Source organism: Ictalurus furcatus, chromosome 7, assembly GCF_023375685.1.
Source record: "Ictalurus furcatus strain D&B chromosome 7, Billie_1.0, whole genome shotgun sequence".
Lineage (NCBI taxonomy): Eukaryota > Metazoa > Chordata > Actinopteri > Siluriformes > Ictaluridae > Ictalurus > Ictalurus furcatus.
The window spans coordinates 5,640,916-5,666,329 of NC_071261.1; the positions used below are offsets into that span (position 1 = coordinate 5,640,916).

The following is a 25,414-nucleotide window of genomic DNA, read 5'->3' on the forward strand; positions in this document are numbered from 1 at the left end:
TCTGTCCTTTCTACTGACGTGTTCCTCTCTGATACTCTCTGCTTTACTCCTCTGTGTGCCCACTCTCACCGAGTGACTTGATTGCTTTCACTGAAGCTCTGCAGTGATTTAATGAGTCGTTCATGCACAGATTTCATAGCCTGGTGTTAACAGTGAACAGTAAAGGCACTTAACAATACTTGCTTTTATTTACGTGTATGCATACACAAGATGGCTGCCATATATATATCCAGCAGTCGATTGGAGTGAAACTAATGCTATGCCTCTATGTGGCGTTTTATCATTGTAAATAATGGGAGAAGTGTAGCCGTGTGCTGCAGCGTCTGCGAATGACTAAACAAACAATTGTCTCAGAATTGCATACCCACGTACTGTTCTGGACAGGTATTAAGTGCTAACGCTAACTGGTTTTCCTTTTACCGATATCCTACTGAACGATCTGTCTGACAGACCAGTCTTCTGATTTTTTTTCGATTAGTAAAGACTTTTGAATGTAAGGTTATAGTTTTGTTTTTTTTATTTTGAATTGCAGCTCATGACAACAATCACACTGAGTTTTAACAGAGCTACTCTGTGTGTTTAACATTGTTGTGTGTGAAATTGCTGAACATTTTACAGTGAAAAACAGGTGAACAGGGATGTTTTGGATGTGTGTGTGTGTGTATGTGTATATATATATATATATATATATATATATATATAATATATTAGTGCCATAGGTAATGGGAGGTAATTGGGGAAGGTAGAGTTGTGAGTTCTCTAGAGAAGGCTGTGGTGTGGATGACCAGGAGGGAAAAGGTGATTGATCCTGGGGGAAGTTGGGGTAGAGTGGTGTTGAGTGGAGGAGATGGTGGGGGAAGGCATCATGCTGAACCTACTGAAGAACAAATTCAGCTCATTAGCGTTTTCTAGATTGCACCCCACAGGTGGATGTTTTGCTTTCAAGCTGGTGCTCTGCTTCCTGCCAGCCCACACCTCCTTTGCATTGTTCTGATTAAAGCCTACCCTCCAGCTTCCTTCCGTAGGCGTTTAAGTTCTCCCTCAGTCTCACCTTCTGCACCCTGCTCATCTGTTCCTTGTCCTTCTTCATGAAAGCCTGCTTGTTTTTTTTTTGTTTTTTTGGTAGTTCCTTAAGGTCCTTGAGGATCCAGGGTTTGTTATTAGGAAAACACCTCACTGGAACTATAGTGTTCGTGCAGAAATCGATGTAGTCCGTTATGCACTCTGTCATATTGTTGATGTCTTCCCCAGCCGGGTCACGTACCGCTTCCCAGACCGTGGTCTCAGAGCAGATCCTCCTCTGCCTCTTGTGACCATCTTCTTATGGCCTTCTTTGTAACAGACTGCCTTAAGACAACAGAGCAGTATGTGGGTGTCAGTAGAACCAGGATGTGGTCAGTGTGCTGGTTCCCAGTGGGGGCAGAGCAGAGGAAGTGTATGCCCCTTCACACTTGCGTACAGGAGATCCAGTGTTCTGTCATTTCTGGTAACACAGTTGACAAACTGCTGTTATTTTAATGTAGTGGACAGTGACACATGATTTAAAATCCCCAGAAATGACAATGAAAGAGTTTAGATGGCAAGTTTGGAGTCACTCCATACACTCATGTCGCAATAGCCGAGTGTATGACGTCAAACACCGCTTCTGCGTCATCTGCAAGTGGGATGTAAACAATAACCACAACGGCAACCGGGAGTTCCCTTGGCAGATAATATGGAGGTAAACCAACAGTAACATGTCCCTGGTTACACCATCTGTTGTTTACAAACAGTGCGACCCCTACACCTTTCCTCTTAGCACTCAGTTCAGCGTCTCTGTCCGCCCTTACTGTCTGAAAACAAATAGAAGCATTCGAGTCTCAGTGAAACTAAGCACACTGCATTCCCGATACTCCCTCTGGGGCCCGCTCAGTATGTTGAGCTCGTCCATCTTATTGCCAGTAACATTTCCCATGATGATGGAGGGAATGAAGGGCTTGTAGCGCCGTCTCTTTGCCTTTGTTTTGTTTCCAGCTCCGTATCATCTGTACAGACACAGCAGTTCTTCAGGAATGTTGGACCGCATTCCGGAGTGCATCTCAGATCTTTGGTGCAGCTGATCGAGGATATATATGAAGCAGAGCATGTGAGCGCTGGTTATTCCACTGGAGCAGAGAATGATCCTTTCTTAAGATTCCAGTTGGCTTGCTCAGACCACTCAGCACTGCTCGCTCAATCCAGAATGTACTTTGTGATATGCTGGTTGAGCAATAGTGTTGGAAATAATATAACAAATATCAAATTAGAGCTGCAACAATGAATCGATAATAATCAATCCTGAAAACTGTTGTCGATGAATCTCGTTATCGATTAGTCGGTCTGTAAATGTACAGGGTGCGTTTACTCAGTGTGTTACTTCTGTTCCAAAAACGCACATCAGAGAGTACAGACCAAAGTTGTTTCCCCAAGTGATGTACTTTACACTTGTACTATGCACTACATACTCTACCGTCTAATGTATGCATTTCAGAAGGGTAGTATCGTCTCAAATGGAACACGAGCGCTAACCGGAAGTATAAGCCGTTTCCCAGTCGAAGGCAGTGTCAAATGCACGTAGTGACGTTAGCTTTAGCAGAATACCCAGAGTCAACGACAGTGAATTTCTCCAGTTTACTGTTTATATCAGCGTTACCTTTTATTCCCAATATGACCCCAGTCACTATCAGACAAATACTGTCAGAGCAGTGTAATCTTCAAATGACAGCGGAAAAAAGCGTGCGACCTCCAATTCCTCTAATTCAAGGATGGTGCGTTTTATATTAAACGTCGGGAAACTTTACAACGCGGAGCTTGTGTAGCATGGAAACACAACAGTGATGCACGTGCACAAACTTGTGTTGATATCCAAAATGCTCCACAGTCTGCAAGGGCTTGGAGAAATTGGTGCGAGTTGCTTGAAAGGTTTAGTTTAATTCAAGTTTATTGTCCATTATATGCTGTATTTGCGCACTTGCAGTGTAACTTCCGTTGTTTACTATACAGGAGCAATCTTTTAGTAACGAAGCTGCATTGCTCCACACTCACAATGTAGATGTGGTGAGCACTGTAGCATTAGTAATATCTGTAATGTCTAAGTACAACGGTACGATCATGAGTTAAACATGAGTAAAACAATATGCCTAAAGGCAGTGAGTAACAGAAAGCGTAAGGTGAGATTTTATTATTAATTTAGGACTGTAGTTTAATTATTAGTGCTTTTTTGTGCATCCATAAAAAATTATGCATAAATACTCTGCGTAACCTGGCCCGGGCATTAGATGTCGTAGCGCCGATTAATTCTCCACTTGGAGCAGTTTGTCACTACGTAACTAAACGTCAGTAAAAGAAGACGGCAGTGTTGTAGTTTTGTGAACGAACTGTTGCATTTTATCTTCAGTGACCAATCAGGCAGGGTTTACAGGAAAACACGTTGAAATACTCGTTTCTTATTGGCTGACTGCTCTCAATTCTGCCCAACGCTAGCTCAATTAATAAAAGGCACAGCCTGTAACAGAATGTCACCCACAAATATCTTCATTATGATCGTTTACTGCTTTAACTGAGGCATTTATTCAAGCAATGTATTACAAACAGAAACAAGTCAACTACAGAGAAATTTCATGTTGGAGCGGGACGTTTTAAAGTGCTGTGAGCGACTGAGCGACACGCACACGTATAGAGCGGAGTGTCATACCACTCCACTTCCAAAAACCTCATATAGGTAATGTAAGTAAGATACAATATCTCTGGAGACAGGAGCTGCAGTAATCAGCTGCCACTAGCACAGCGCCATCTTGAATCAGCATGAAATCGAAGAATATAAACCAGCCTTATAAGTGCAGTTTGATGATGACTGTTTCAGCAGTTTTGCGGTGATTCTCATTCTGCAAATTCACTTAGTGGTCCGTCGTTCTTCAAGCACGTCACTTTTTGGCTGGCATGTTTGGTTTAATCATCAGGAAGTGTGCCAGATATTGCTTCAGATCTCAGTGGGCGGTTTTTGGGGGCTTTTTTTTTTTTAAGTTATGATCACAGTGATCATGATGTGAAGTTTAGACAGATGACAAGGTTGAACATTGTTCTTCAGTTGTTCAGACAGACTGAGCTCGCTCTGTCCCCACATCCCCAAATAATCCTCAAGGTATGTGAAGTTTTAACCCACACGTCATGAGGCACACTGACACTGACACACGTCCTCATTTGTCAGACCTGCACATTGCTGTTTGAACTATCATACTCTGTTACTGATTAATTTTTTTTAGTTTTTTTCCATGAGGCGTTGAGCAAGTCTCACATTCTTGGGTGATTTGCAAGTTAAGGTGCACCGAAAGACCAGGTTGACAGTTTTATTAGCCTGGATTAGGCTAGTCTTGTTCTAGTTTGTTGAAAGGTCTTATGTGTGTCGGTAATAGGAACCTTTTCTCAGCACTGTTTATGCATTATTTGTTTGTAAATGAAAGGCTGAAACACTTTTTTCTGTCTCTGTACACAGCAAAGTGGACACATACTCAGAGCCAATAGTTTACCTACTGTATGTAGACATTGATAGTGTACTACAATAGCAGACTTGTCACCTTTTACCCCTCTCTCTCTCTCTCTCTCTCTCTCTCTCTCTCTCTCTCTCTCTCTCTCTCTCTCTCTCTCAGGGGTTTTTCAGTAAGCGACTGAAAGGGTCAATCAAGAGGACAAAGAGCCAGACCAAACTGGAGCGGAACCCAAGCTTCAGGCTACCATCACTGCGGGCTCCTGAGAACGACAGGTGCGACATTTTCTTTGTCCACTGTTCAAAGTGACGGTTTGTTTATGATCACTCCGGTTCTATGTCACACTCTGCATTTAAGCAAAACCTACTTTAAAACAGCCATGTCAAAGCGGTTTCTGACATTAGACCTGAAAAGGGATCGGTCTTTTAAAATTCGTTTATTACATTATACTCTGTTAGTGAAGGGAATTTAACTGCAGACCTTTCACCTGTTGCGAAAGTTGTATTTTGAGTGAGTTCCTGCATGAAAACCGGTGTGCTTTATTGGTTCGGTTGGTTGGTACGCAGAACAGTACGGTCTTTTGTAATTCTTCAGACTGGATGATCCTGGAGATACTGTGACTGGAAAACTACTCCAGAAGACTCCAACTATTACAAAGAGTTGATCTTGAAAACTTGACTTTTGTAGTTTTTGTGCATGAGTCTTGTCACTCCAGTTCTTTACTGCCACATTGATAATCTGCATCAGTTTAAGATGTCATCTGTCGTGGAAAATTTAAATCATGGCAGACTTTATGGGTCCCAATGGCTTTTTTGTTCCCCATGAGAAATAAGGCATGTATACCAATTTTCAGACATTTTGGACTTGTGGGGCAGAGGGAAAATCACGTAGACTTTGGCCGTGGCTTGTAGTGCCACGTATATGCTCACGTAGTGTGAGTTACTCGTGGCCTGTAGTATCAATGTGCCAAATTTCAAAACTTTTTACCATTCAGATCTTGAGTTATTGGGCATTTTAGGGAGATAAGGAGAATAAGAAGAAGAAGAGAAGAAGAAGACTAACAGTTACAAAATAACAATAGGTTTCCTCCTGATGATCACCAGTTCATATGAAGATTCTTGACAATGTTGAGTAACAAATCTGAGAAATGGGTGAATGTAAGAAAAATAGATTTATTGTGAATATCTGAAATATGCATGTTCGGCTAAACGCTAGTGCACTCTGCCACTGGATGTCTCCGTTCCGTCACAATCCGCGTGCACGCCAAAATTCTCACTGACTCCTCAGGCCCTTTACATGCACACGTATCCATGGCTCTCTGGCAAGAGACCGTCTATAAGCAGATATTCTATGTCTGATTTGGCCACAGCTAATGCTAACAGAAATAGTAAGTCGTCTTCTCCAGAACCATGAAGATTGGTCAATTTTGTCAATTTTGTTCTACTGTGCCACCATCTAAACTAGAGTCCAGACTTACACTTCTCAGAAAGCATGGGCATGAACAGAGTATAGGAGCGATACAGGCCATGACTCAAAGGTGACACGTTCAAAACGATGGCATTTCTACCCTGTCAGGCCAAAACGTCTGAAAGTTGGTATGTGTGCCTTGTTGCTCATGGGGAACACAAAGGTCTCAAGAACCCATAATGTCTGCATGATGGATTTTTTCTCTCCAATAATCATTTGTAGAAAACTACAGGAATGAACTTAAAATCTGCCATTGATCCAAATGCGTTGAAATGTTGTATCTGTGGGATACAGTTCTCTACCAGGTCCATTTTGAAATGGTCCATAAAGGCATTATTATTGTGTGAACTATTGAAAAATTCTGGTAGTAGAAATATCAATAAAAAACCTCACCACGCTGGTGGTTTTCCAGAATTAATATTAAATAGTGTAATAACCATCAATTTTACGGTATTATGGTTTCTGTGATGGGCCTAATCATGATATCACTAACTGTCATAGATTAGGCAAATTATTATGTGTTAATAATTATAGTTATTCTGTACTATTTGGACAAAATCCAATTTCCAAAATCCAATGAGCACAAATCACCACAGCCACTCTCCATAATCTAATCTATAGCAGCAAAGGGCAGACCAAATTTGGAATGGGATGTTCAACAAATACATATGGGTATGACAGTAAGTCGTCCACATACTTTTGGGCATATTGTGTATCTTTGAATACAGAGTTCTCATATTTCGCTCAGCTTTGCATATTTTGATTTGGACATTTTCTTCCATTCCTTACTGCAAAATTTCTCCAGCTCCAGATTGGATGGAGATCGTTGGTGGACAGCAGTTTTCAGTTCATGACACAGATTTTCAATTGGATTTCAGTCTGGCATTTGACTCAACAATTCAAAAACAAACGCCTTCTTTTCTTCAAGCCCTTCCTTTGTTTTTGTTTTGTGATTTGGCTCATTGTCCTGTTGAGATGTAATTTTGACCCGGGACACAGATTTCTGGCTTACGGGAACAGGTGCCTCTGAAGAATTTGCTTGTGTTTGGCTCCCTCTGTGTTGCCCTTGATGACGACAAGATTTCCAGTTCCTTCTGCTAAAAAGCAACCCAGCGCATGATGCTACCACCAGCATGCTTGATGGTAGGAGGAATAGTGTTACCTGAGTGTTGCCTGTATTTGGTCTGCTCCAAATATAACGCTTTGCTCTTAGACCAAATGACTCGAAACCTCTGTCCAAAAGATCTCAGATTTTGTCACATGCCTTCTAGCAAACTCCCAGCATGCTTTGTGTTAGCCTTTCTCAGAAGTGGTTTCTTTCTGGCCACTCTCTCACAGAGGCCAGATCTGTACAGAGCTGGTGATATTCATTATGTCTGCATAGGTTCTCCTATTTCATCCAGTGAGCCCTGTAGCTCCTTCAGTAGCGCAGCTGGCCTCTTGGACTCTTCTCTCCCAATTTCCCTTCTTGCCTGGGTGCTCAGTTTGGAAGAATTGCCTGATCTCACTAGTGTGGGTTTTTCCACTTTGTAATAGTGGATTTCATCAGCTTTGCTGATCTCTTTATAACGTTCCCCAGCCTTTCCCCTTCTTTTTTCCTCATGACAGCAAGACTAATTTGATCTGCTGTTTTACCTGTCAGTGGTTGTTTTTTTTTTTTTTTTTACAGCCGTACAATTAGACACAGGTGGATTTCAAATAAACCAGAGATATACTCTGTTTAACATATTTAGAGTGATTGCTTGAAATGAAAATGAAATACTAGTCCTAATTTAGACTGAAAAGATTTATTATTTTTTTTAGATTTAAATAATTCTGACATCAAAATAATTCATTTTTATTTAGAGACTTCAAAAGAAGCAGAACAAGACCCCATTCTAATATACCTAAACTTGGTGTTACAGCCATGTCCATAAATATTTGGACATTTGTGGTGGTATTTTAGCGGTCTGCCCCAGCATATTGGAGTGGAAATTAAATCATAAATATGATGAAATGCAGACTTTCAGCTTTAATTTGTATTTCCATCCAAATTGGGTGAGCAGTGTAGGAATACTGCTGACGTTATGCTGATGAATCTATAATTTAGCTCTCTTCGTGAGATTATCTTTCCTGAAACCATAAAAGGCCACTTCATTCTGATTGTATTCATAAACAATATGAAACAGCTCTGTGTGCAGTTCTGTGGAAATACGCTGTCGTGAGGACATCTATTGAGCTGTTTAGATTTGTTACAGCCGTAGAAAATGAGGCAACCAATAACTAATGACACAGGAAATCTCTGGGTACTTTGTTTACAAACATCATAAAGTTCATTCAAGTCTTTATTGCAGGAAATACCAGAGTGGTGATTCAGACCGAGAGATTTTTTTTAAAGAGTCTAGGTGAAGCAGACGGAATCTCTCACACCTCTGTGTATTCATGAACATCATGTTGCTTAGCGCTGAGATCACTAATAGGTCATTCCTTTTGACAGTCGCTGATGTTACTATTGTATGGCATGTTTTGTTTGAGGTGGAGGCACTTCTTTAATAAATGGTGAGGTTTGAATGTGCACAACAGCAGCTGGCACCGGTGCAGGTATAAGTGTGTGTGTGTGTGTGCGTGACAGTATTGTTTGAGATGTTTGTGCATACAACTCATTCCAGGCTCCTTGGCCACCACTCCTCTTAGGCACATCCCCATAGTGACACTCTCCTGGGCTTCAGAAGTGTTTCCCTTGTTTATCAGCCGAATGCTGAAGCCTAGTCACCTACTGCCGCACCTTTATTGCGCTGCAGGTTCCAACCGATATGGAGCGGCCAGCTGAAAGGCATTTATTTTCGTAAAGAAGATTGTGGATTCCGCAGATGATATGAGCCACTGATATGCTCTGGGGAGACTCCCTCAAGTGGATCTTTAGTTGCTTTTCGTAGGTATTAGCTTTCTCTTCCTGGAAAACAGCAAGGTCCATCCGTATTACTGAATTTCCAGCTGGGTGACTAATGTTTGATGAAATAAGGAGAATGCTTGAGCATTTGAGAACGTTTAAAGATTAGGTATGTCGGGAACATTTGTGTTCGTCTCTGAGGACTGACTTCTTCCTCTTACAGTCTACAGAGTTTGCTCCCGTCAAGCATTCTCATTTATTGTTTAGTAGCTGAAGAAAAAGCTAAACCCTTTGGATAAAATTGGATTGTGTAATTAACCATGTTTTCCTTTTCACCCTGTCTCATGACTGTTTACAGGGACAGGAAGCAGGATAAGATATGAGAGTTGGGTGAAAGGATTCAGTTAATTGTTCCAGCCTGTTCACTGATGTTTGAATATGGTTGATTTTAAACAAATTAGCTGAAGACGTTTGTAATGACTATAGGTCACGAGGCCTGCCCAAGCTGAAAGAGTCCTGTTCACACGAGTCTTTGCTCAGTCCGAGCAGTGCTGTGGAGGCACTAGACCTCAGCATGGAGGAGGATGTGTACATTAAACCGCTTCACAGCAGCGTGCTGGGACAGGAGTTCTGTTTCGAGGTACAGTCTGAGGGATTTCCTGACATTATTTCTATATTATCATATATAATATTATATTATATATTATCATGTGTACTATTCACGTTTTTATATGATTGGGTTTCATATAAGCTATGAAACACATGAAAGTCTAATTTACGATAATATCCTCTTATTTTGTTGAAGTGATTCTAACAGTACGTTACAGTGATGTTGGTTATCTCTAGTCCACGTCATGTGGCATGACTCATTTCAGACATATGGATTACACTTGATTCTTATCTTAATGCTTCATTTTTGACTATGAAGTCTCTTTTTTTGTCCTCCTTTCTGTAGGTGACATATTCAGGGGGCAGTAAGTGCTTCAGCTGCTCCTCAGCTTCTGAGAGAGACAAATGGATGGAGAACATCAGGAGGACTGTGCAACCAAATAAGGTCCTATCTTCTTTCCTTTTTTAATTCCAGTTTGTTTTTAGCTGATAAAACTCAGTATAGTTCTTATCTCTGCATTCTGCGCCATGGGTTTCTGTCGCTTACTGTTAAAGTAAAAAAAAAAAATGGTGTGCTAGTTTCTCCTGATGTTGGCAAAACAGAAGCAGGTCAAGCTATCTTGTGTTTTAAAAGCTTCCTGAAAGATAAATTGTGCGTCAATCATCTTTAGGACAACTGCCGGCGTGCAGAGAATGTGCTGCGCCTGTGGATCATTGAGGCCAAAGACTTGCCACCCAAGAAGAGATACTTTTGCGAGCTGTGCCTTGATGATGTACTGTACGCACGCACCACCAGCAAGGTGCGCTCAGATTGCCTGTTCTGGGGTGAGCACTTTGAGTTCGGTGGTCTGCCTGCCATCAGTAGCATCACCGTGCACGTGTACCGTGACGCCGACAAGAAAAAGAAAAAAGACAAGAGCAACTACGTTGGACTGGTGAACATCCCGGTGCAGGCCGTGAGTGGGCGCCAGTTTGTGGAGAAGTGGTACCCAGTGAGCACACCCACCAGCAGCAAGGCGAAAGGCGGAGGCCCCTCCATCCGTATCAAGTGCCGCTTTCAGAGTGTCGCAATCCTTCCCATGGAGCTGTACAAGGAATTTGCAGAGTTCATCACCAACAACTACACTATGCTGTGTTCAGTGCTTGAGCCTGTAATCAGCGTGAAGAATAAGGAGGAGATGGCCAGCGCGCTCGTGCACATACTGCAGAGCACTGGCCGGGCAAAGGTGAATGGCCTTCATTGTCAATACTTATTTTTTCTAACAAGGTTAGTCACGTGACCATTCCTTTTATCTAGTGTGTTTGTCTTCAATTTATAATGACTTGTCACTTTTCCTCAGGACTTTCTTACAGACCTGGTCATGTCTGAGGTGGATCGGTGTGCAGATCATGACGTGTTGATCTTCCGGGAGAACACGCTGGCCACCAAAGCCATAGAAGAGTATCTCAAACTTGTGGGTCAGAAGTATTTGCATGATGCCCTAGGTAAGGAACATGTGCGCATGTTAACATTTGTATTTGCTGTTTAAATTTATTTATATATTGTCAACCCTGTACAAAGTACAAATGCTGCCAATGTTTAGTGAAAAGCTGCCAGAGGTTTGTCACTGTAAGACTTTTAGTCTTAACACACATTCTCCTGTGTAGCTCAAATAAACTGAGCAAATTTTCCTTCTAAACGGATTCTCAGTAACTACTCTTTGAGCGATGTATGTAGAGTGCAGTTAGGCTAAAGACACATAAGATGGCAGTATTGGGATTGTAATTAAATCCTTTCTATGAATGACATTAAAATTACAGATCATGATTTCGATTTACTGATTATGAATGCTGTTAGAAGATTTATTACAGTTTGGCATTATGTTTTTGGGTTGTCCGTCCATCCGTCTGAGACGATCATTAGTGTGATATCTCAAGAACGAGTAGTTGAATGATTATAGGATTCATATGAAGTTATTATTTATCACTGTAACCAGCAGATAAACTGATTGTATTTACATACTTATCCAAACAGGGTCAAGGTCAAATGTCTGAAACAGTTTTTCTTCAGATCTAAAGTATTTTAAGGATATTTCTAGCATATAAATTCATAACAAGAAAGACTAGACTTGTGGCAGAGACATGCCCATCGATGCCATTGGCCAAATGTAATTAAAAAATGTAATATAAGATGAGAAGAACATGAGGAAACAGAAAACAATGTATTTACTCATGTCTTCCAAAAAGGCCAAGTTTTGACTCCTCAGTCCACAGAAAATAATCCCAAAAGGCATGGGGGTCATCAGGATGTGTGTTTGGCGAATCTAATTTGGCATGTTGGTGGTAGAGTCTCCAGTGTTTCTCTTGGTTGCAACTTTCTCATTGATACTGTACCGTTGCCCTGTTTCTATTGGTGGAATCATGAATTCTGTCCTTATCTCAGTCAAGTGAGTCCTGCAGTTTCTTAGATAATCGCCTGGGTCTTCCTGGATGAGTGATCGATGGAGGAAGTTGAGTAGGCCCTTTGGAGATAATGGTTCTCACTGTGGTTTGCTGGAGTCCCAGGCTCTTAGAAATGGCTTTGTAACCCATTCCAGACTGATATATTTCCAAAACTTCCATAATTTCTTTTGATGGCAGCATAGTGTGCTGCTTGTTGAGAACTTTTTTATCTACTTTATATTGCTGGAAAGTTCTATTTAAGTGATCTTTAGACTCGACAGGGCTGGCAGTAAACAAGCCTGGGTGTCTCTAGTCTAACCGAACCCAATAGTAGTTCAGCTTTTAATGTTGACGCTTTTAAGGTTGAGAGGTTTTTCTTGAGTAGTGGTGTCTGAGATGTGTCTAGTGTCTATATCACCACTTTTATACAGGTGATAGAAAGTACAGCCTGAAGAATCAGATGCAGTGTGATGTAACAAAAGAGGCAATTTTAAAAGTAAACAAAAAAAATAAATAAAGACTAATACGATGATTTGTAAACAAGATGGCATGCAAACCAAATAAATAAACATCTACCAGGAGTCAATACTATTAATATATTGCTGTATGAATAGTCCTAATTGTAGAGAAGTAGAATTTAATATATTATTTGTGGTGTGTTGTATTCTGTTGCACGGTATTGTATTGTTTACTGTCAGCATTTAAACATGGTGTTAACACTACTGTGCTCAGTCCGGACCTCTGCGTGAGATGCATCACTCAGTCAGCAAGAATTTGCTGTCTAAAATGTCCCGTCGTGCATATTGTCGAATCATACACCGATTAGGAGGGATCATTTTGGTCCAAGGAGCTCAGCTTTGCAGTGCCCATTTCATCACGCTAAGCAGGGTAGAAGTTGGTGTGCTACTAATTTAACAGTCAGCCAACATGCCTAATTTACTTTACCAAAACTAGCTCTCCTAAACTCTACATCAAGAAACTACCTAGCTAACCCTAAATATCTAGGTCACGTTCTTAGGGAGGAGTTGCATATAATGGAGACTTTTAACTACTAACATTGTTCAGCCTACACATGAGTCCTCCCTGGCATTCATTTGTGGATCACTTCCTGTGCATTTGTGCATTTTGAAACATTTCTAGCATCAAGACGTGCATACAATTCCACAAATAGGTGGACTCCACCCACCATCCACTCAAACCAATCAGATAAGAGCCACATTGCGCACACTGTGACTGTTTCTAACCATCTAGCAGTATCATTGTAACAAATTCTAAAAGAAAACAAGCAACATTATAGGTCATAAATTCTTTATTTTAAGGGAATATATGTTTTCACCAGTATTTGCTGCATCGCTGCCATATCCACAGCAAAACCCTGTTGTGATTCTAACCCCATACACCACGCTCAATTTACTGCAAAAATCACAACTTGGGTTGTCCTAAAAGTCCTAGAGTCCTAAAAGTAGATAAAGAGAACCCAATTAAACAAATCCAGGCCCAGATGCAGCAAAACAGGCCCAAAGCACGATACTACCATCCCCATGTTTCACAGATGGGATAAGGTTCTTATGCTGGAATGCAGTGTTTTCCTTTCTCTAAATATAATGCATATTTAAACCAAAAAGTTCTATTTTGGTCTCATCCATCCACAAAACCTTTTTTTCCAATAGCCTACTGGCTTGCCCGTGTGACCTTTAGCAAACCGAATAGGTTCCCCTCAGGTCCTTGAAAAGCCTGGAAAAGCATTACATTCACTTTCAACACATGTAAGGCCATAAAAAGTCTTAAATATCATAAATAGTGGAGAAAAAGCCTTAAAAATCGCTCACGGAGGTCATACATTTTGGAGGTTGAGTAGAGGAGACCGCAATCAGCAAAACAGCAAAAGTGTTTTTGATTGGTTGGTGATTATTATAGTAACTGATCTGCATGCTAACAGAGCTGCTAGAGCAGTATGGGATGCGCCGAGGTGGACGTGAAGTAATGAGGAAATGTAAACCTAACAGCTAGTGGCTTGAAAATAATCAATTCTCAGCCTGGTACTGGCTAAAACCAGTACCAGGAAATGATTTTGAAGCTTGCTGTAGCAATTGTAAGAAATGCTTTAAACTTGGCTCTGTAGGTGTTAAGGCTGCGGAATCGCACATGCAAGGACAAAAGCACAAGTAATATGTGTGAGCTCGTCAACAAAATCCTATTGCTCCCGATTACTCCAGGCAGCCAACCCAGACTGCAATGTTACCACAGAAACGGTTAGCATACAAGCAACAACTTCCAGCCAGCAATTCGACCAGACTCCTCTCTGTCCACAGCCGACCCCTGACCACACCCCCACTTCCACAGTAACGTCCCGTGTTTCTTCGCTACTGTATGCTCAGATTTCCCCTTGGGATCACTCACTCAATTTCTTTAATGACACTTTTTTTAAAAAATGATATAGATTTTTAATTGCATTCTGATTAACCCCTACTGAATCTAGAATAGACACAATCGCTGTTCTCAGTGGGTCTTCTGGGTTATCACAATGAATATTAAAGTCGCCAATAATTAATGCTTTGTCTAGAGAAACAAGGTTTGAGATAAAATCTGCAAGTTCACCAAGGAATTCAGAATATGGCCCTGGGGGTCTGTAAATAATAATTAGCGGAATCGACTCGGTAGATATTTTTTGTGGCTACATGTGTTATACTAGTATAAAGAACTTCGAAAGAGTTGAATGTATGACTAGGTTTTCATGTGATGCCTAGATTATCATTATAAATAACTGCAACACCATGCATCTCATCCTCATGGACTGCACCATGTCAGTTCTTGCTGTGAGATGTTCCTCCAGGCATTTTCAAGTTCTCAATCACGTCTGGGGGGGACACATGTTTACATTTACAGTGCATCCGGAAAGTGTTCACGGTGCTTCACTTTTCCCACATGTTGTGGTGTTACAGCCTTATTCCAAAATGGATTAAATTCATTATTTTCCTCAAAATTCTACAAACAGTACCCCATAATGACAACGTGAAAGAAGTTTGTTTGAAATCTTTATAAATTTATTAAAAATAAAAAACAAAAAAAGCACATGTACAGAAGTATTCACAGCTTTTGCTCAATACTTTGCTGAAGCAGCTTTGGCACCAATTACAGCCTCAAGTCTTTTTGAGTATGATGCTACAAGCTTGGCACACCTATTTTTTGGCAGTTTCTCCCGTTCTTCTTTGCAGGACCTCTCAAGCTCCATCAGGTTGTATGGGGAGCGTTGGTGCACAGCCATTTTCAGATCTCTCCAGAGATGTTCAATCGGGTTCAAGTCTGGGCTCTGGCTGGGCCACTCAAGGACATTCACAGAGTTGTCTTGTAGCCACTCCTTTGTTATCTTGGCTGTGTGCTTAGGGTCGTTGTCCTGTTGGAAGATGAACCTTCGCCCCAGTCTGAGGTCCAGAGCGCTCAGGAGCAGGTTTTCATCAAGGATGTCTCTGAACATTGCTACATTCATCTTTCCCTCGATCCTGACTAGTCTCCCAGTTCCTGCCACTGAAAAACATCCCCACAGCATGATGCTGCCACCACCATGCTTCACTGTAGGGATGGTATTGGCCAGGTGATGAGTGGTGCCTGGTTTCCTCCAGACATGATGCTTGCCATTCAGGCCAAAGAGTTCTATCTTTGGTCTGAGAGTCCTTCAGGTGCCTTTTGGCAAACTCCAGTCGGGCTGTCATGTGCCTTTTACTGAGGAATGGCTTCCGTCTGTCCACTCTACCATACAGGCCTGATTGGTGGAGTGCTGCAGAGATGGTTGTTCTTCTGGAAGGTTCTCCTCTCTCCACAGAGACACGCTGGAGCACTGTCAGAGTGACCATCGGGTTTTTGGTCACCTCCCTGACTAAGGCCCTTCTCCCCTGATCGCTCAGTTGGGCCGTGCGATCAGCTCTAAGAAGAGTCGTGCTGGTTCCAGACTTCTTCCATTTACGGATGATGGAGGCCACTGTGCTCATTGGGACCTTCAATGCTGCAGAAATGTTTCTGTACCCTTCCCCAGATCTGTGCCTCAACACAGTCCTGTCTCGGAGGTCTACAGACAATTCCTTGGACTTCATGACTTGGTTTGTGCTCTGACATGCATTGTTAACTGTGGGACCTTATATAGACAGGTGTGTGCCTTTCCAAATCATGTCCAATCAACTGAATTTACCACAGGTGGACTCCAATCAAATTGTAGAAACATCTCAAGGATGATCAGTAGAAGCAGGACGCACCTGAGATCAATTTTGAGTGTCATGGCAAAGGCTGTGAATACTTATGTACATGTGCTTTTTCTGTTTTTTTATTTTTAATAAATTTGCAAAGATTTCAAACAAACTTCTTTCACGTTGTCATTATGGGGTATTGTTTGTAGAATTTTGAGGAAAATACTGAATTTAATCCATCTTGGAATAAGGCTGTAACATAACAAAATGTGGGAAAAGTGAAGCGCTGTGAATACTTTCTGGATGCACTGTAATTTTCCACTGCGAGGACGATCTGTTCTTCCTGTCTCCCTGTAGCACCGTCTTAGGCATCTTATATTACAGACATTACAGTTTATTGCTCTGGCCACATCTGCAGTCCTCATGCCTCCCTGCAGCAGGTCTATGGCATGTTCACGCAGGTGAGCAGGAACCCTAGGCATGGTTCTTCTGGTGTTTTTCAGAGTCAGTAGAAAGGTCTCTTTAGTGTCCTAACTTATTGTAACTGTGACCTTAATCACCAACCGCCTGTAAACTGTTCGTGTCTTAAGGTCTGTTCCACAGGTGCAATAATCGTTTATGGTTCATTGAACAAGCATGAAAACACATCATTTGAACCCTTTCCAATAAAGATCTGTAAATTATCTTTAAAATTCAGTGGTAAAATCAGACTGCATGATGCACTGTAGGTGAATGCTACTGCTACTGATTTATTTAACATGTAGAAAACCATCAGATTGCCTGTGGTTTACATAGAAAATCTTTCACAGAAGATTATTAAAGTAAAGGTTTGAATATGGGTAATATTAAGCAAAATGTCATTCAGAATAGTGACATCTGCCTGGGTTTCCTTAAGCTGTGGTCTAATTCAGTGGTTCTCAACCAGGGGGGCGCGGAGAGATCTGAAGGGGGGGGGGCGCAAATTGTTTTCAAGAAAAAAACACAGACAGGGCATCATTTGGGTACTCTGTGTATTTCATTGCTTTTCAAATACATTGTGCATAAATGGGAAAAACTCTGCGTTCTATCTCCTTCTGTATTTTCTTTTTGTTGGGGAAGAGGCGGAGCTTAGCTGCCTTTCAACTAGCTGTCAGTGCAGACCAGTGTTGCCAACTTAGAGGCCTTTCAGGCCCCTTTAGCGACTTTTTTTTTTTGCAACAGCGACAAATCTAGTACCTTTTTGTGCTGCCCTAAGGAGGCTAAGGGGGCTTTAGTTACAAAAGGTTGAGAACCTCTGGTGTAATTTAATCATTAAAAGCTAGAAAAGGTGTTTAGCTTTATGTTCTTGGGTGAACACTGAGCTCACATCTCACTGCAGCTATCATATAGTTCATATAGATCACCATTCACACAGGGACATGAAAATCCTGTCAATTATCTCTGTATTTAAAACAGTTCTATGTGAGGCATCCTGTGATCGGCAACGTTTGTCATCAAACCAAAATGTCGATGTTGGTTGACCACTGATTTACCCAAAATAAATATCTGATTGTTCAGTAGATGTGTGTCTGCTGAAAATAACCAGCACCTATCGAGACATAACCCATTCCATTTCCCTTCTTTTAAGGAGAGTTCATCAAAGCTCTGTATGAGTCGGACGAGAACTGTGAGGTGGATCCATCAAAGTGCCCCAGCAGTGAGCTGCCTGAACACCAAAGCAACTTAAAAATGTGCTGTGAGCTAGCCTTCTGCAAGATCATCAACTCCTACTGGTAAACTCAACCCAACAATCCAGTCTGTATAGGTTGTAGAATTTTAGTCTATATACTGAATTTTAGACACACAGGTTGACCGTTCATCAGTTTTGACCTGGAAGAAAGGACAAGTTGATGACTACGTCACAGAAATGGCAGTGACCTGGCCAATAAATTAGGTACATTTGTTGAGCCCATGTTATCATTGTGGTTACTATGATGTGCAGCGTTGAACTGAATTGCCAAACCTACAAATTTGCCACATGGATTGATTTGGCCATTGCTATTTCTCGGAGGTTGTCATCCACTTTCCTTCTCAAGTTGTGGTCTTGGCAAAACCTGCGTACATTCATGGCCGAACATGTCTCTACACTGACTTTACACGGAGCCAGATTAGCAAACATATCAGTGTATGTAATTCCATCATCAAACATTTTGACATAGCTCCAATGATGCCATCTTTCCAGTATCTTTTAGCTATTTTCCCGGCATCTTCCCTGTTCAGATCCTCAAACCTACTGGTGACTTGTGTGTGTGTGTGTGTGTAGGAAATGAGTTTTTTTATTATTATTCTTAAATCTGTATATCCTCCATTAAATACATTTTTTAAATCATATTTCCTATTTCTAATAGGAAATGCAATATAAGAACACTCAGGATTTGAATGCTTAAATATGAAACTAAATATATTTTAAAATCGTTAAACAAAAAAAAATTCCTTTTTTTTTTATTTCAAAACTGATGTGGATTGAACAGATGGTACATGGATTTACAGAGATTATGAAAGCCCTTTACCCAGACTTATTCTCTCTCCATTGATTTGTGTGTTCTCTCTCACTTAGTGTCTTTCCCCGTGAGCTGAAGGAGGTGTTTTCTTCATGGAAGCAACAGTGCCATGCTCGGGGGAAGCAGGACATCAGCCAAAGATTAATCAGTGCCTCACTATTTCTGCGCTTTCTCTGTCCAGCCATCATGTCACCATCCCTGTTCAACCTCATGCAGGAATATCCTGACGACCGTACCTCACGCACACTCACCCTCATCGCTAAAGTCATCCAGAACCTCGCAAACTTCACCAAGTATGCAGCACACCTCAAACAGAGTATACACGCTTTAATTCATTTTATACCATGGGCTGTCTGAATACTGGATTCTGATTGGCTGGAACGTGTGCGTTCAAACCATATAATGCACAGGTAGTTCCAGTCAGTTTAATCACCGTTCTAAATTAAAGTTCTGCCTAAAAAAAACTGTAGTCACATACAGTTACCTACAGTAATTATACTCACAGGTTCATTATTAGTAGAGACCCGGCACAGATGCAGGTAATTCACACACACAGAGTCTCTCTCTCTCCCTCTCTCTCTCTCTCTCTCCCTCTCTCACTCTCCCTCTGTCTCTCTCTCTCCCTCTCTCTCTCTCTCTCTCTCCCTCTCTCTCTCTCTCTCTCTCACTCTCTCTCTCCCTCTCTCTCCCTCTCTCTCTCTCCCTCTCTCTCCCTCTCTCTCCCTCTCTCTCTCTCTCTCTCACTCACTCTCTCTCTCTCTCTCTCACTCCCTCTCTCTCTCTCTCTCTCTCTCTCCCTCTCTCTCTGTCTCTCTCCCTCTCTCTCACTCTCCCTCTCTCCCTCTCTCCCTCTCTCCCTCTCTCTCTCCCTCTCTCCCTCTCTCTCTCCCTCTCTCCCTCTCTCTCTCCCTCTCTCACTCTCCCTCTGTCTCTCTCTCTCTCTCTCTCTCTCTCTCTCTCTAACTATAACTATCTCATCACCGAGCAAGCAGAATTCTAGATCTAACAACCCTTAAATAAAATAATTAATGAAAATTAACCATTATTTTTATTCTTTCAGTCAAACATCCATGATTGCTTTAACTTGTCAATGCTGGCAAGTGACCGTGGTATAAGCATGAGGTTCTTTACCGATTAAAATCATGCACTGTATACATAACCCTGGATTATTCCTTACTTATACCACAGCGCTGTTGAATTCTCGAATCTGAATTCTCGATTGCTAACAGACATTCTGAGATGTGCTATTATTTTTCAGTAAAATCACAGCTAAAGTAGTTCCAGTCAGGTCTTGACCGCATTACAGTTCCATATTTCTTCATCAAGTTAACTGAAATAATGGAAAAGTTAGCCTACTGTCCACCACAGCACACACATTTAACAACAAACAAAATGCCAAAATGATTTTCCAGAAATAAGTAAGTAATAATTGACGACAGGCCATTGAATTGTTAGAAAAATAAAATACCACGTGACGTGGTCATGCGGCCTCAAGGCGAAGCGGACGCTTGAACTGTTGGATTGATAGACAGTTATTGGAGAGAGAGAGAGCATGAGAGAGCATGTGTGATTGCAGTAGGTGAGACAGAAAAGCCGGTGAACAAGTACCAGTGTGTATTTATTTATTTATTTATTTATTTATTTATTTATTTATTTATTTATTTATTAGTTGTGTTTTCTGCAGTAATGAAAGGCCTTTTGATTTTTATTTATTTATTTGTTAAATTTTTATATTATCAGCATGAAAAAAAACTAAACTGTGAACTCTCTCTCTCCGTTCTTTGTACAGACCTTTCAGAAAAGTAAAAAAAAAAAAAAAAAAGTATAAATCCCTTAAATCATATATTGTCTATCTCATCATGTCCTCAGGTTTGGCAATAAAGAGGAGTACATGGCCTTCATGAATGATTTCCTGGAGCATGAGTGGGCAGGCATGACCCGCTTCTTGCTGGAGATCTCCAACCTCGAAACCATCTCCAACACACCAGGCTTTGAGGGATACATTGACTTAGGCCGTGAGCTGTCTCTGCTGCATGCCCTGCTGTGGGAGGTGGTGTCTCAGCTAGACAAGGTACAGAACTGTCAATTAAGGCACTGCAGCAGTACCTCTGGAAACTTCTAACCAGTATTTTAACGATTTTACCTTTTTTAATTGACCTTATCAAGTAGTCATTGCAGCGCTACTCATGTTTGGGCTCTGTGCCAAATGATCGAGCATGAGGATCTGTTTGTTTCGGTTTTTTCCCCAGTAAACTCACTGAAATGCACTGACACTTCCATCCACTTGTCATCTTTCATATTAGATATGATTTGTTGTTGAATTCCTTGTTTTTGTGTTTACATTTCATCTTTACATTTGTATACAATACAGTATACCGTACCTCCAGGTTACAATATGTTATTGGTTAAACCTGCTGATGTAAACAGGAACAACATGGGTGGTACACTCCTGGTTCCCACTCCTCTAACCCAACTCTAACCCCTGCTGGTCCTGGGCCTCAACCTTGTAGCCTGATTATGTTTTGACTTCATTAACATTGACTTCCCTGTGATATGTTTACCTCTGGTCATTAGCCCTTCCTACATCACGGACATTCAGACTTGATATTTGGCCTTGATGCATGCACTGCATTTTACCTTTCAATCCCACCATTTAATTGGTTTATTTTGGAATGGCTCATAATTTTTGCAAGCATGTGTTATTTTTTTTTCTATTTATTCTTAATTTTAAATCTTTTTTTCTGTGTTCCCATCCCCATCTTCTGTTCTCTCTCTTTTCCACCTTCCTCTGTTTGCTCTCTCCATTTTTCCACCCAACACAATGTGTTTCCTGGTTCTGCTGTTCCACCATTATGTTGGCCATCCCCTTCCTTAAACTGCTCGGGCTGAAAAAATACATCAACCCCAGGGTGACAATTCCTTCCTGCAGGCGACAGTGGCCAAACTGGGTCCTCTGCCACGTATCCTGGGTGACATCACACGCTCACTGTCCAGCCCCACACCAATCCAGCAGCAGCTGAGACATTTCCAAGACCATGGCTCCATGCACAACATCAATGGCAGTGTCTCTTCAGGACTACAGAGGATATTTGAGGACCCAAATGACAGGTACAGATGGATAGCTTTGTCGATAGCCTTCCCTGTAAGCACATCACTGGTTCTGCTATTGGGACTTGCCAGCCTGAGAGGATTTAGAATAGTTTTTAATAGCTTACATATGCAGTGGCAGTTGGGGTTATGTGAGCCTTATGGGATTTTCCTTATGTTTTCATTTTTCACAGTGAAATTCGGAATGCTAAATCTCCAGTGCAAGATCATGTAGAAGTTCTGTCACGTGGAAAGGCACCCTTACTGTGCCAGCAGCCGTCCCTGCACAGCACAAGCTTCTCCGACAAGGACCGAGAGAGCCACCTCCCTAACGGGCGCAGTATCTCCCTGATGGACCTACAGGACTCGCACATTCTTCATGATGCCCCACCGAGAATAGGTCGCGTAGGTTCCCAAGCATCCATCGGTCCACTGCCTTCCCCTCTTCCTCACCTCCATCACCACCATCCACAGCAACAGCAGGCCAAAGTGGTCACGCTAAGGGAAAACGTACCTCAGAGTGCACCACAGATCCGCCGGCCTCTGCAACCGTCTTTAAGCCAGCAACGCAGCCTACAGCCTCTCTGCTTTCAGAACCCTGTATACCAGCTAAGCAACATGCATGCACTCCGCTCAGCTCAGACATCACTTCAGGCCCACTCCAGCTCAGAGAACCTGAGCACAGCAAGCTTGCACAGTGCAAGCCCCAGCACTACACCCAGGAAAAGGTTACCTTCCACCACCAGTCTTGAGGAGGAGGAAGCACGCTCTCCCTGCTGGCATACAGCCCTAGTTGAAGCCCAGTCAGGGCCACAGGTAATGGCTGTAGCCAGGCAGAGTGGAGCAGGGACAGCACATATTGTAAAGGTGGAACAGCAAAGTAGAACAAATGGTGGGTTGTCACGCTCACTGCCTCATAGCACCTCACTACGCAGCAGCAGCAGTGTCAATACAGACCCAAAACAGCAAAGTGAAGCTAGCTCCAGACAGCAGTCAATCTGCTCACGAGACAGCCCCATCCCAAGCAACAGAACTAACAGACAGGTATGCACATTCATTTGTATCTACACCATACAGCCAAAAATATATGGACACCTGAATATTGAGCATCCTATTCCAAAACCATGGGCATTAATTGTTCCCCTTTTGCTGCTATAACTGGAGTCTTTAGCATTAGTGAGGTCAAGCACTCATATCTGGCAAGAGGGCCTGGCTGGCAGTTGGCATTATAGTTCATTCCAAATGTGTTTTACTGGGGTTGAGGTCTGTGCTTTCTGGAGGCCATTTAAGTTGTTCTACACCAACCTTGGTAAATCAGGTCTTTATAGACCTCACTTTGTCATGTTGGCACAGGTTTGGGCTTGGCCCTGTAATTCCAGTGAAAGTAATTCATAATGCTACAACATACAAAGGCATTCTGTCACTTGTCACTGTTATTCTGACAGTTGTGTTTTGTCTGGGTGTTATGTTCAGCTGTCCACATACATTTGGTCATATAGTATATATTTCATTCAGTTTAACAAACACACAGCCATGGCTCCAACAGGAGTGCAAACACACATACACAGTATGCTTTCATGTATGGGATTATGGCATGAACACAAACAAAGACAGTATCAGATAACAATATAAATCTGGAATGTGTGGTTAATATACTCAGCAAAAAAAAAAAAAAGAAACTCTCACATTCAACTGCTTTTATTTTCTTAACATGTGTAAATATTTGTATTAATATCAAACATTCAACAACTGAAGAAGTTTCACAGACATTTAAAGAAGAGAAATGGAATAATGAGTCCCTGAACAGTCCCTGAGTCAGTATCTGGTGGCCAGTAGCTGCTTTAAGTACTACAGTGCATCTCATCCTCATGGACTGCACCGGATTGGTCAGTTCTTGATGTGAGATGTTACTCCACTCTTCCACCAAGGCATCTGCAAGTTCTCCATCACGTCTGGGGGGGACACATGTTTACACATAATTTTCCACTGCAAGTACAATCAGCTGTCCTTCCTGTCTCCCTCTAGCACTGTGTTAGGCGTCTTACATTACAGACATTACAGTTTATTGTTCTGAACACATCTGTAAGTAAGTAAGTAAATTTTATTTATATAGCACGTTTAACACAGCAAAGCGGACCAAAGTGCTGAACAGAGTAAGAAAAGTAAAATAGAAAACAGAATAAAACCAAATAAAGACAGACAATAGATTAGATTGATATTAGATTAAAACGCCTGGGAGAAGAGATATGCTTTCAGCCTCTTTTTGAAAATGATAATTGAGGGTGCACGGCAGATGTCCAGTGGTAATTGATTCCATAAACGAGGGGCAGCGACTGAAAAAGCTCTATCACCCTTTGTTTTTAAACGGGATCGAGGGACATACAGAAGAAACCTATCAGAAGATCTTAAAAATCCACTGGATGAATTTGGTGTAAGAAGATCTTTGAGATAAGAAGGAGCTTGATCATTAAGAGTTTTAAAGACGAACAACAGAATTTTAAACTGGATCCTAAACTGGACCGGGACCCAATGGAGCGATGCTAAATTGAGGTGACATGATCATATTTCTTTGCCCTGGTCAACAGCCTTGCAGCTGCATTCTGCACCATCTGGAGACGAGCACATTGGATTACAATAATCTATCCACGATGTGATAAAAGCATGAATAATCTTCTCCAAATCTTGGAATGACAAAAATGTTTTAAGTTTGGAAATAATCCGTAATTGATAAAAACTATTCTTAACTGATTTGCTCGGTTAAGCATAATTCTGAGTCTAGGATGATACCAAGGTTCCTAACCTGAGAAGAAATTGAGGAGAAGAGATTACGAAGCTCATTACTGAGACCATTGTTCAATCTCGGGGGACCAAAAACAATTATTTCGGTTTTGTCTTCATTAAGTTGGAGAAAGTTATTTGTTAACCATTTTTTAATATCGTTGAGACAGTCCAACAATGGTTGAATGGAGTCACCAGCTTTACAACGGGATGTACAACTGGGTATCATCAGCATATAAACGAAGAGACATTGTGCGCTCTAATAATATTCCCCAAAGGACGCAAGTTAAAAAGAAGTGGGCCCAGAATGGAGCCTTGAAGTACACCACTAATAATAGGAGCAGAAGATGAGGAGAAATTACCCAACGCTACCAAAAAGGACCTGTCTTTAAGATATGAGCTGAACCATTGTAAGGCAGTCCCCTTGATACCAACCAATCTTTATCAGATCAGTATCAGTATCAGTAGAAAGGTCTCTTTAGTGTCCTAAGTTATTGTAACTGTGCCCTTAATCGTCTAGCGCCTGTAAACTGTTTGTGTCTTAAGGACTGTTCCGCATGTGCAATAATTGTTTGGGGTTCATTGAACAAGTATGAAAAACATTGTTTAAACCCTTTCCGATAAAGATCTGTAAAGCTTATTTGGATTTTTACAAAATTATCTTTATAATACAATCTCCTGAAAAAGGGACGTTTCTTTTTTTGCTGAGTTTAGTTTGGCAAAATGGAACAGTTTATCTATGCATAATTGTTATGCTGGTATGCATAACAATATGGAATCTTAATTCCAGTGAAGTAAAAATGCTATATGAAGACATTCTAGACAATTGTGTGTATCCAACTTTGTGCCAACAGTTTTAGGAAGACCTACATATAGGTGTGATGGCATAAGTCTTGAGCAAACCATTTTTTTTTTTTTTTTCAGTGCAAATTTTGTTATAGATGTTTATTTTAAGACTGCATTAGTGAGTCATTGCAACGGGGG

At 41.4% G+C, this 25,414-nt stretch overlaps 1 protein-coding gene across 8 annotated transcripts in view; it reads left to right on the plus strand.

Annotated features, from left to right (window-relative positions):
* rasal2 (RAS protein activator like 2) overlaps positions 1-25,414 on the plus strand; it is an 87,252-nt gene that overhangs the window by 51,588 nt on the left and 10,250 nt on the right. For 7 of the 8 annotated variants that reach the window (XM_053627994.1, XM_053627993.1, XM_053627991.1 and 4 more), the window contains 10 exons: positions 4,665-4,777; positions 9,325-9,478; positions 9,794-9,892; positions 10,119-10,673; positions 10,788-10,932; positions 17,653-17,797; positions 18,622-18,858; positions 20,435-20,636; positions 21,474-21,673; positions 21,847-22,696. In XM_053627994.1, the coding sequence (XP_053483969.1) occupies positions 4,665-4,777; positions 9,325-9,478; positions 9,794-9,892; positions 10,119-10,673; positions 10,788-10,932; positions 17,653-17,797; positions 18,622-18,858; positions 20,435-20,636; positions 21,474-21,673; positions 21,847-22,696 (2,700 nt within the window). The remainder of the gene's footprint in view (positions 1-4,664; positions 4,778-9,324; positions 9,479-9,793; positions 9,893-10,118; positions 10,674-10,787; positions 10,933-17,652; positions 17,798-18,621; positions 18,859-20,434; positions 20,637-21,473; positions 21,674-21,846; positions 22,697-25,414) is intronic. The other variant, XM_053627992.1, reaches the window with a different exon arrangement.